Raw genomic sequence first — 12,362 nt, forward strand, 5'->3', positions numbered from 1 at the left:
CACATAAGTTCTATCATCATCACCTCTTCACTTTCACACCAAACCCCATCTTCACTTGTTTCTCATTGGTTGTCTTATGCTCTTGTAGCCATCAAGCTATTAGCTGGATTTTCTTTTTGTACCATCGTTCTTTTCTCCTTCATCTTTTACATCTTAATTTGGGTCTAGAATCAAAATTCTGCTCATTAGTGCTGGAGGAGACTTCATTAAAAATGTTGCAATAAAATCATGAATTTGTGCTGGGTTATTTTTCCTGGGGGGGAATGTGTCTGCCCTTGATTAAGTAGATACAATAGTTTTGTTTTCAATGTTTAGTATAATAATTGCCTTGACATGAACATTTTGTTAGCATGTAATTTTCTTTATTGCAAAAATACATTATCCTCCAAAATGTATACCAGAATCAGTTTCAAGAGAAAACGTGAGAACCTTTAACATCAGAATATGTACACCGTAAAAGAATAAGTCAAAATAGCTAAAATCAATAAACAAAATAAAAACGCATCAGCAGCAAAGGTTGAACATGCCACAAGTGATCAGTGCAGCAGGGAGAAGTTTGACCATGGTTACCCCAATTATATATTAAACGAGTGAAAGGTTAATTCCCAGAGATTCATCAATTGGCGCTTGAGTTCTATAATGCTTCTCTTGACTGATCATTACAGAATCAAGTTATAATTAATGAATGCCAGGTTATGTACAGGTACGCTCAGCCAGTAAAATGTTTCTAGAGCAGATAAGGCAGTAGATTGGCACTGAACCACTCTTTAGAGAACTGCAGGTGGTCTCCCGGTGAGGCAAGAAATACCAGCTTTCCTGCCTTGTCCATCGCTGCCAGCCCCAGACGATCCTGGATAAAGACAATGGGTAAGTTCAGTTGTTTCACCTTTAACCATTATAAAGGGCAGGCTATTTGTTCATTGGGGTCCGCCCCGGTGTTGGATTGGTCATGTGATGCAGTACCACGCCGCCCAAGTCTTTTTGAACAAGGTACGCGGACGCACATGCATGGGTTAAAAACGACCCTTTAAGTTCCTATAGTGTAGGTGTTAACTAAGCACCTTTGTGAGTGACGTCACCCCCAAAAAGATGAATTCAACAACACCGCTTGGCCTTTTACTTTTTTGCTGCTATACCAAATACAAATCCATCGTGATGTGTTGTCACTTGTTGTCAGCTTGTAAATCTGCTATTTTCACAGAATGTTCAATGCATTTTAGCTCAACCAATTTACAAAGTAATTTCTTGGAGCGTTTTCTTGTCTACTGCCATCGGGACCAATCCTGTAACCGCTCAGAAACTTGACAGCTTTCCTAAATAACCTGCCACTCAAATGCAAACATACAAAACCATCATTATGTTGTGAAGTCTTAAGTTGTTACATAAAATGAAACGTTTTTTGGCCAACCGTATGACTGCATTGAATCTCAATACATTCACCATCAACTAAATTATATGACGATATGTAATAGCAGGTTGAGGTTTACCTCTTTGTAGAGAATGCTTTCTTGAAGGGTTTCAGTCTCTTTGGCCTGGCCTGTTTTCAGGAAGCCAAACCACTAGAGGAAACAGGAAGTCAACTATATGAGGCGGTTGGTCTGGTCAGCTTTGTTACATATGTCATAAAGAGACATACAAACTTCTTGTTTGTGCTCAATGGTATTTCAGATGAGGAAATTCTTTTGCCACTTTCTATACCAAATTTAGTCATGTGTGCCAGTGAACAGTAAAACTATGAGAATGTATTCAGTGTAGTGTAAGGTCCCCACCTCAGAATCTACTGGATCAACAACACTGTCCTGCAGAAACTTCACCATAACAAACTTGTCCAACAACTGGAGGTTCTTCTTGTAAGTCTCATTCACAAACTAGAAATACAAAAATGTATATATGAAAAATATTTGAAAGGAATTAGATGAGTCGAATAACATACATAATATGTAAACCACATTTACAATGAACCTATGGTTATGGGCTGAGATCCCTATATAACACTGCTGCATAGATTACATCCAAGTCCTAATCTATGCTTGAGAGCAGAATATGGCAGTATTTTGCCTAAAGATAGAAATTGTTTGCATATGACTTTCTTCACCCTAATCTTTACAACGATTTTAATATTTGATGCAAACTTTGCATGTGTCAGAGTACACAATGAGCCCATACTGACCCGCTCCTGGTTAATGTCGGCCAGGAAACGACTATGCTTCTTGTACAGGTCATCCTTGAGCGGGTCGTGCCAGTACTGTGCCTGCACCTGGCTGGTAATAACATAACAATGACACAGGTCAGTAAAATATCTAATAGGGCACCAATTATAATGATTGAGAATTATAATGATTGAGGTCAAGTGACATAAGTCAATATCACTAAGTGCAAATGCTAATTTCCATCATTTAGCGGTTTGCGTAATCTGTCTGACAAACAAACAATAATGCAATGCTAAGTCGGACCAAAAGAGAAACAGGGAGGGAGAGTGAGATGGACACAAATAAGAAGACATAGGAAAACTCACTGTTTTTGCATCATGTCAGTGTATGCTTCAGCATTCAGGGCTTTACGAATCCAGTCACAGATATGGGAGCTCTCTCCTGGACACTTTGGGAGACCATACACTCCTTTTGAATGGATAAAGAAAAGGAAAGTTTTACTTGGCACCTACAATGTTAAAATATTTTTAGATTTTCATATTATGTAATTTAGGCTACTGTTATGGTTAATCATTTACACACTGCATGTGTGCTTGCGGACAGTTGACATGAGAGGGAGGGCTGTTGTACTTTATGTGTAGCATGGCTGTAATTTGTTCAAGACTGATTGCCAAATAATTCTGGAATCGTTCATTTATGTTTCTAGAGTTAAAATATCTGACCGTTTTTTCCCCCAAGGGAACTGATCCCATAATGGATGTCACAGTGATGTTACCTTGGTGCTGGCCACCAACTGAGATCAGGTTTTTCATTGGTGGAGAGGGGCAGCGCTGGGCCAGAGCCCTCCTGGAAAGAGAGGAAGGATCATAGCAAGCTTCCTCATTATTTCACTCCTGAGACAAATGCTATAAACCAAATGAAAGTAGACACTAGACTGCACTATTCTGTAGGAAGAAATAATCTTAACGTTAGGGATAACCAGATCGGGATCGGGAGATCGGGGGAGATCGGGGCCGATTTCAAAAGATCGGAATCGGGAGAAAAATATCGGGAAACACCTCTTTATATATTTAAACAATATATAAGCTGATGAGCTTTATTTTTAATTTGTTTTGATACAATGCTGCACCAAGAGAAAAAATCGGATCGGGAAGGATCGGGATCAAATCGGGAGCAAAAATATTTGATCGGGATCGGGATCGCGAGCAAAAAAAACGTGAGCGGGGCATCTCTACTTAACGTCTTTCTCTAAATACTCAAATCCACTTGTCTTGATTCTACACTATCAGTCCAACTAGTATCACACCCTCTTACGTAATAAATACATGCCATGTCCACACCAAGAATCACTTACAGAAATTGTCCCCCCTGTGAGAAACCCATAGCATTGTAGCCGCCGCTTAGCTTGGGGTCCTTGGCCAGCTGCGTGCATACCATGGACACCTGCTCATTCACATCTGAAAAGAAGCCATTCTCTGTGTCCTGGAAAAGAGGAATTTGTTTGGAAAGGTTCAAAAGGAGCAGTCTGGAGGAATTGAAGTACCATATCTGAAAATAACATATTTTATAATTATGTGTGAAGAGTTAATAAACACTTCACATTGTTTTTTTTTTTTATTATCTCGCTATCTTTATAATGAAGTCATAATCATATAATTGTAGTTAAAAAAATTGTAATATCCTTTATCATAAGCACCTGAGAATTTCAAAGTGAGGGTGGATTTTGTTGTTTCTATTTAACAAAGCCATTTTCACATTAAATCAATTTAAAGCAGGCGAGAGCTGTGTGTGTAGTGTACCTGGAAAATATTGTTACCAATCATTAACGACAACACGTAAATCCCAGGAACCTCCTCTTCTACCATCTTCTTAATGAACCCCATACTGAGAGGGTTGCAACAACTGTCACCTAATTATCAAAACATACGTATATGCATTTTAAAAGAGGAGGAGGAGGAAGTTCGGGTAGGTATACATACAGTTATAAGCAAAGGAACCCAAAGTTCTGCTTGCAGTGAGGCAGACTGAAGGGAAAATATTTACACTTTGAAGCCTCTTCGGCCTTCAAAGTTCTCTTTGAATATTTGCTACTACCACCAAGATCTGCACCCTGCACTCTGTCTGAAGGTGAATATTATTTTCTATAGATTTATTGAGCAAAGCAACAGCTGACCGACGCGTTTCGACATTTGGGTCTTCAACAGGGTCTCGAAACATGTCAGTCAGCTGTTGCCTTGCTCAATAAATCTATAGAAAATATATTTACCTTAAGACAGAGTGCCTCAGTACTTTGTTCCCCTTCAGTCTGCCTCACCACACAAGCAGAACTTTGGGTTCCATTGATAATAATACATACAGCATGGTTTAATTTGACAAGATAGCATTTCAGCTCAAGAGAATCAAGGTTTAATTTTTCACAAGCAAAGCTAAATATTGATGGGACTTGTTCTGCAAAAATGTGCCAACATAATTCAATTGTAGACCATGTGGGAATTATGTTCCCTTAGTGGCACTTCTGCAGCTTTGAACTCTGTTGGTGCCAGGAAAACAGATTAACAAGTTTTCTGCAACTGTACCAAGTACCTACTTGCATAACCTGCTGAACAACATGCCCAGTTTGCTTAAAGCTTCTGTCAAACAGTCAATCAGACTAATACAAATCTGTTCACGATCAATCATTTTCTTTATTTGATTATGACCCCAATTCCTTACCCATCCCATGCCACAGGACCAGTGGTAATGAGCCATTGCTGGATTTATGAATGGGCCCCCCAGCAACCAGCAGTGGACAAGACAGGAGGAGAAACTGCAGTACTGTTGTCATCTTGGAGCCTAAAACCAAAGCCAATTGCATTAACGTTTGTTTGTGAGAGAGAAAAGGAGAAGTCTGTCTGGTGATGTTGTATGTCATCATGAGATGGAAGAAAAGCTAATGTCTGTGAAGGTGCATGTCTCTATTTGGCATCGCTCACTCATACATTGACACTTCACAGTACATTCTGAAATAGATCTAGCCTTGGTAGGCTTGGATCAAGCCTATCATCATAGATCTTAGACATGTCTCTGACGATATGACATTCATGTTTCAGGGCTACATAGATCTATGTATTTTATCCAGTCTGACTTTTGCTTTCGAAATAAATACGAAAGCAAAAACCAGACCCGATAAAATACATCTATAATACAGATCCCAGGCTAAGCTAGAGATCTGAGTTTTCAACAATAAGACAAATTGTACCTATGCCAAAAAAAAAAGTGAAATCTAACCTCTAGTATTGATCATAGAGTATATGGTATTGATACGCCATAAAGACCCTGATCAGGAAGTTAGCTTCAAGAAGCTACGATACACCCTTCATTGGTCAGATCTCTACTGTAATAATATATACATGTGTAAGATTAGATCACAACCCGGCCTTTAAATATATTTTATAATATATAATTTTAATGGGGAGGGGGGGCTTAATATCCTTAAAATCATCCGAATACCAAAACATCACTTACCGTCCAACTCCATTCAGTTCAGTCCTGCTTGTTATTCTGCGTTGGTGGTTGTCACATGATAATGTTTTAGTTCTGCTAACCAATCACAATGCAGGGGGTGGAGTCGTCATCCTCAGTCACGAGGGCGGAAGGCTCTGACTTGTGATCAGCTCATCAGCTGCTTAGCTAAGCTATCTACACTTTATTATTGCTCGCTCTTATTCATATTTACTTGTGTGGGCGACTGTTTTATCATATGAGATGTGGCTACTTTATAGAACAGTCTTGGACTAAACCAACCGCCACGCCCAGATCACACTCCCTGTTATCATGCCATGGTAGATTGTTTTAGCCATGAAAGTCGATAACAAAATTCCACATCGGATTTAGCAGCTAAACAGCTCACATTGGGTGGCTTTTCTGTTGAACACCTTCAGTTCAGTCGGAGGATAGCAACGAACGTCGAATCATGTCGATTCAGTACGAGGAACCAGCGTTGACGGGGAGTTTTGGTGTGGTTGGCTCGTTTCCCAAGGATTTTGGCTATGGTGTGGAGGAAGAAGAGCCAGACATCGAAGAGAGCTCAACCTCAGCTGACTCCAAACCACGAATACTATTAATGGGACTCAGACGGAGTGGCAAATCGTCCATTCAGAAGGTAATCTATGTTCTCTATCTGCTACCCAGGCAGCCTAGTACAAACACACTCCACCCTGCTGGAGATGGCAGAGCTCCCAGTTCCACCATGCACCTCTCTTCTGTGAATGGGTGGGCATTCTGTGCAAATAATAAAATCTAAATTGTGGCTATGCACGAGGATAATTGTTTATTTCCCCCTGCCCAGGTTGTATTCCACAAGATGTCACCCAACGAAACACTGTTCTTGGAGAGCACTAACAAAATCTACAAGGACGATATCTCCAGCAGCTCTTTTGTCAACTTCCAGATTTGGGACTTCCCAGGACAGGTGGACTTCTTTGACCCCACGTTCGACTATGAGATGATCTTTCGGGGTACAGGGGCGTTGATATTCGTTATTGATGCCCAGGTAGGATGACACTGTATATATGCCCCCTTTGACTTAATGGTTATCAGTCAGTGGCTTGTAGTGAGTGACACAATAGGCTACATCAGGGGTCTTCAACGTGTTCAGGCCAAGGACCCCTTAGTTGAGAGAGAGATGAAGCAGGGAGGGACCCCCACAACCTTTTCATACTATTCATAGTTTCATTGTTTGACAGCACAATCATCAGTGTATTTTGGATTCATGTCAATGTGTGTTTTCAGATATTTAACCACTTAAACCATCAATACTTTATAAGCTTGATATTTCACTCTGTACTTAGTCTGCTCTTTTTCCACTCTACACCAAACCACTTTGCCGAAAATAGCCGATCTACAAGCTCACAACGCCTCAAGACGTTGTGAGCTTGTAGATCTGAAAGTTCTCAAGTGGTTAATATAAAAAAAGGAGAACAAAGTTTGTATCACACAAAGATTTAGAGGACCCCCTGCCTGTAGTAACTCTTGAGGACCCCCTGTTGAAGACCCTTGGGCTACATGACCTGTGGAATGTATGGGATGAATTGCTTCATAAAGACCCTTGGATCATTGCTAAATATTATTTTTGTCCACTCTTTTTCACTAGGATGATTATGTTGAGGCTCTTGTGAGATTACATCTCACGGTCTCCAGGGCCTACAAGGTCAACCCAGAGATCAACTTTGAGGTGTTCATCCACAAAGTGGACGGGCTGTCAGACGACCATAAGATTGAGACCCAACGAGACATTCATCAGAGGGCCAACGATGACCTGGCTGATGCCAGTCTAGAGAAGCTTCACCTCAGGTGAGATTTGTTGAAAGAACCCTTTTTTTCCTTTTATCGTTTAATATTTTTTATAATGGAATAATAAGTACAAAAGCATGTGATTATAAGTATAACCCTCTTACCCCTTGTCTCTGTCTGTATACCAAAGGGGGAAAAAAACAATGTTTCTGTCACAATATTATACCAGTAAGACTCCCTAATCGGGAGATAAGCGACCGTTGGTCGCTTATCTCCACAAATAGGCCAAAAGTTTGTTTTACCAATTATCAAGACATACGGGCAGTTGACAGTTTGCCATGGTTACTCATTGAAGTTGAATCTCCATATATGGAGATAACCTACGCATCACACTAAGTCTGACCTCACCAGCCCATATTTGGGCATGAGCAACTTATGTCTCCATATATGGAGATATGATGACATCACACAGTCCTCAGCCGATGATGTGGCGTGATGTCATACAATACACAAACGAGCCCTACAGTATAAAGGGGCAATTCTTGCCAGGAAAGAAGCATTTCAGATATTAAATTGTATCAACGTCAAAAATATGAGCAAATAAAACAAAAATAAGTAAATAAGGACTAGTAAGACGCCTCAAGGCGACATGCGTCGCGCCAATTCTTGGGCCATCTGGCCAGTGATGTTGTATCGGACCAGTTACCCATATATGGAGACCCCTGGTACCCGACGTATATGGAGATGCTGTGAGAGCCCAAACATGCTTACTCAGTTATTCATTATGTGAAAGTCCTGTGATGTCCTATGACATCTGACATAATACCCTTTTATGCACATACATGGAGATCCCTGTCTGTAGAACCAGCCATTAGTGTGGTACGTGGCCGAGGTGGCCTCCATATAAGGGCATTCCCATATGAAGTCCTGTTAGATATGGGCTTAATATTGATGACATCAGGGAACTCCATATATGGGCATAAAAGGGATTCTGTTAGTGTGACATCACATTGAAGCCAGAGCGTGATGTCAGCGACAAACCCATAGAACCACAGTATCAGGCGTTATAGACAGAGATACATACATACATACAGACAAGCTGTGACCGTTCACATACTAAACTTGCGACCTACGGTCGCAATTAGGATAACTAGACTAGAGTTAGACAAAAAAATAAGAAATCTTATAGTCATGCTGCTGTGTATACCTTGAGAATGTAGCCAACAGGGATATCAAGCTATGGAAAATTACATCTTTCTCTTCTTGGAACATTAGCACACTAAAATAGTAACCAACAGGCTTTCTTTTCATGGAAAGCTAGCTACGATGTTAAAATAGTGGGCAAGAATCAAACAATACAGTTGTTGAATCAAACAAGTTTGATCTTGCTTCAAATCCTTGCAGATGATGTCATCATAAATGTTCGAGCTATCCACAGTCTGCCTCTGACGCACAGAGACAGTAGACGGAAATGGTACCATCACTACCATGATCATGTAGCGAGCATTAGTCAGGAGGACCCTATTATTATGGAAATAAAGTTGGAATGTAATGTGAAGTGCTCCGTAAATAAAGAAACCTGATATTCTGTTGAAAACTGGGGATCTAGATTGCGGATGAACTTATTATTTTCCATAAAACTTTCAGCATCTTTTCTAATATGTTGACTCCTCTCTGTCCCTTTCTCATAGCTTTTACTTGACTAGTATCTACGACCACTCCATATTCGAGGCCTTCAGTAAAGTAGTGCAGAAGCTCATTCCTCAGTTGCCAACTTTGGAGAACCTTTTGGACATTTTTATATCCGTATGTTTCCCTTTTTTGTCATTCAAATGATGCAATTCATATTTTAATTGATATAAACACAGCCATATGTCTTTATTGTTAATGTATATACAGTGTGTGTGTGTGTGTGTGTGTGTGTGTGTGTGTGTGTGTGTGTGTGTGTGTGTGTGTGTGTGTGTGTGTGTGTGTGTGTGTGTGTGTGTGTGTGTGTGTATACATATATATATATATATATAATATATGTTTTATTTTTTAATGTTTTGGCAGAATTCTGGGATTGAGAAGGCTTTCCTGTTTGATGTAGTTAGTAAGATCTACATTGCCACAGACAGCTCTCCGGTAGACATGCAATCCTATGAGCTCTGCTGTGACATGATAGATGTCGTCATTGACGTCTCCTGCATTTATGGGTAAGAACGAACACTATAAACTGAACTCTGTGTTTGGAATTTCTGTCTTTTGGACGTCTGTGCAGAAAGTTCACGCTTCTCATCCTTTCTCTTTGACGGCAGCCTTAGTGAAGATGGCAGTGCCTACGACAAGGAGTCACTGGCCATCATCAAACTCAACAACACCACCGTCCTTTACTTGAAGGAAGTCACCAGGTTCCTTGCTCTTGTCTGTATCCTCAGAGAGGAGAGCTTTGAGAGGAAAGGTATGAAGTCCCAAACTTTAAATTATTTGACAGTGGTTCAGTTACAATACGTGGTGCCGGTTCCCGTCTCCCCTGGAATTAACTTCTCTTATTACCATATATTTGTCTTGTTCCCAGGTTTGATAGACTACAATTTCCACTGTTTCCGCAAAGCCATCCATGAGGTGTTTGAAGTTGGCTCGTCGACACAAAGGATGGGCAATAATCCAGCTGGCTCACCCAGCAACAGTCTGATGAGTCCAAACTATGCTGCGGTAAATGGAAGTGCTCTTTGAATGAAGGTGATGAACCATAAACTATTGGAACATCGAGTAAAGGCATGGAAAACATGTAAAAATGGACAGCTGTCTCATGTGCAACAGATGCTAATTTTTCTACATGCAGAAAATCAGACTGAGAAGCTGAGCTGCACATATCAATATACAGTAATCTGTTGTTGACTAATGACGGATGAAATGTATTTGCTGCAAATAACCAGGAAGCTGCTGGATAAAAGCAGACAATGGCCGTTTTTGGTCTCTCCCTGCACAGGCTCTTTGATTGGAGAGGGAAATAAATACTTAGTAGATTTAAGTACACAGTAAAATCCTCAGTGTTATTTTACGGACAGTGTCCAAATCCTTACCTTTTACCTGTGTACACAAGAATGGAGAGATCAACACTGTTACTGTGTACTTTTCTGCACAGAGCTATTCATGTTAATTTGTGGCAGTCAGCTATGCTTCGTGTTTACCAGTATTCGCTGAAAACTGAGCACAACTCCAATGGGTCCAAAATGTTTTACAAGTACATGTAACAGAACAAACCTGTTTTATATATTTGATCATTTTACTTTGAAATATCGAGTGCTGTAAATGGGTTTTATCCTGAACGTTTAAAAAAAAGATCCCAGTGTGCGCAATATTTGTACCTTACTATAAACCAGCTATGTTTAGTGTTGATAATTAGTCATGCCACTACTACTGTCCAGTGTTCTGCTCAGGATCCTCATAGACCTTAACTGTGCCAGTGAGACCATTAGAGTCTTGGTTGATTTACAGTGCTCCAACCACGGAGACAAAGGAATGTAGGTCTTAATGGAGTCTGGGATAACTGATTATAACTTTCATTTGGCCAATCCACTGCACCTGCTGACAGTTATTTTCCTTTTTCTCCCCCCATAGCTTGTTGAATTTGCAGCCAAATATGCCATAGTGAGATTTTGTTTGTAGCATTTGTTGATTTACTTTCCAGTGCAAGTTGAGTGTGACCTTGATTTCTTTTTTCAAATGTACATAGACTTTAATAGAGTAATATAATATTTCATATTGTGTTGATTTGATCCTAATCCTAAGGAGAACAAACTTTTAGATGACAAGGGAAATGGGAATGGCTCCCACTATTTTGTCTGAAATCGTGAACATTAAAGTTATTTTTTCATTGTATTAACTTTCACACTATTTGTATCCTTCCCAAGCTATTGCAGTGATGGAACAGCAGATGGCATCATATATCCTCATGTTAAATACTAGAGGCTTCAAGGTGATACTTAAAGGGCCATTTCACCTCTGGGACGACCCAATCTTATGTTATTGTTGTTTGGGACACGATCAACACAATCCTGAGTTATTTTTTGTGTTCAATCTGTGTTTTGAGATATTTTAGTATTTCAGCATGTACTTATATCATATGATGCAAAATGCAAGTATTCTAATCTATGGCAAGATCTTGCCACAATTTTTACGAAGCATAAATTAGTCTTTACAGTTTGACATTATAGGGCATTATCACTGGTTTTCATAGTGGTGCATGGGGATCTTGAGGTGGTTCCATGGGGTCCCCAGCAAAATGAGGAAAAGTACATTTAAGCCCCATTTATTCTTTACTTTTTTTGGCTATTCAAAAATAGCCGATACAAGCTCATTGAGAGTCGCAAGCTTGTATATCTATTTCCAAAAAAGGTGGTAAAATCTTACCCTAGTAAACAGACTCCTCCTGCCTGAGTCTGGTTTACGAGGCTAGTAAAGTCTTGGCAATCCTGACTGATTCTTATGTTATGGGGACACAAATATATTTCAATTTGAGGGTCCTCAACATGAAAATAGCCTATACTTGAGAACAACTGTTACATGATGTGGAAAACCTTTGCCGTCTGTAAACAATGAACAGATAGTCTGAATTAGACGTGCGTATATAGGCTACCTTAGTTGGGAAACAGAGCATTGGTTGTGTGATCATGTGCTCGTATACATTGTGACATGCCTAATGTGTAGTGGCAGCATGGAGCCACAACTGAAGCCTCTAATCAACCCCAGACCTCCAGCTCAAGCCCCATGGAAAATGGAGGTCAAGAAGGAAGAAAATGATATCTTGCTCTCCAGGAAATTTAAGGACCCGGCAGTTTCTCATGACCACAGCATTCACAGGGTGAACGTTTTGAGGATTGAGGAACACAAAACTTAAACTTGAAAGACTTAAACTTGATAGAGAGAGATAGTCCTCTGGTTGTTCACTGTGCCATC

At 40.1% G+C, this 12,362-nt stretch overlaps 2 protein-coding genes across 2 annotated transcripts; one reads left to right on the top strand and one right to left on the bottom strand.

Moving 5' to 3' along the window:
* Nucleotides 1-357: 357 nt before the first annotated feature.
* ppt1 (palmitoyl-protein thioesterase 1 (ceroid-lipofuscinosis, neuronal 1, infantile)) lies at nucleotides 358-5,718 on the bottom strand. The gene is made up of 10 exons (XM_080735046.1): nucleotides 5,655-5,718; nucleotides 4,863-4,982; nucleotides 3,950-4,059; nucleotides 3,505-3,632; nucleotides 2,926-2,996; nucleotides 2,516-2,618; nucleotides 2,171-2,261; nucleotides 1,770-1,868; nucleotides 1,488-1,559; nucleotides 358-850 (listed from the first exon to the last, which is right to left on the bottom strand). Exons 1-10 carry the CDS (start codon nucleotides 5,665-5,667, stop codon nucleotides 728-730), a joined length of 930 nt encoding a protein of 309 aa, XP_080591172.1. The 5' UTR covers nucleotides 5,668-5,718; the 3' UTR covers nucleotides 358-727.
* An 87-nt stretch (nucleotides 5,719-5,805) lies between these two features.
* LOC308292204 (ras-related GTP-binding protein C-like) lies at nucleotides 5,806-11,227 on the top strand. Its single transcript, XM_080734497.1, has 7 exons — nucleotides 5,806-6,291; nucleotides 6,478-6,681; nucleotides 7,282-7,481; nucleotides 9,113-9,227; nucleotides 9,474-9,616; nucleotides 9,719-9,861; nucleotides 9,979-11,227. Exons 1-7 carry the CDS (start codon nucleotides 6,103-6,105, stop codon nucleotides 10,134-10,136), a joined length of 1,152 nt encoding a protein of 383 aa, XP_080590623.1. The 5' UTR covers nucleotides 5,806-6,102; the 3' UTR covers nucleotides 10,137-11,227.
* Nucleotides 11,228-12,362: the final 1,135 nt, after the last annotated feature.

This window comes from Nannobrachium achirus (assembly GCF_963921795.1).
Source record: "Nannobrachium achirus genome assembly, chromosome: 10".
In the NCBI taxonomy this organism is placed as follows: domain Eukaryota; kingdom Metazoa; phylum Chordata; class Actinopteri; order Myctophiformes; family Myctophidae; genus Nannobrachium; species Nannobrachium achirus.

Excerpts from the sequence above, each read along its gene's own strand:
- ppt1 (XM_080735046.1), bottom strand. Across the intron at positions 2,619-2,925 it reads AGTTGGTGGCCAGCACCAAG|GAGTGTATGGTCTCCCAAAG; the intron begins GTAACATCACTG and ends TCCATTCAAAAG. Across the intron at positions 851-1,487 it reads AAAGCATTCTCTACAAAGAG|GATCGTCTGGGGCTGGCAGC; the intron begins GTAAACCTCAAC and ends GTCTTTATCCAG.
- LOC308292204 (XM_080734497.1), top strand. The coding sequence starts at position 6,103 with ATGTCGATTCAGTACGAGGAACCAGCGTTGACGGGGAGTTTTGGTGTG. Across the intron at positions 6,682-7,281 it reads TATTCGTTATTGATGCCCAG|GATGATTATGTTGAGGCTCT; the intron begins GTAGGATGACAC and ends CTTTTTCACTAG. Across the intron at positions 7,482-9,112 it reads CTAGAGAAGCTTCACCTCAG|CTTTTACTTGACTAGTATCT; the intron begins GTGAGATTTGTT and ends CCTTTCTCATAG.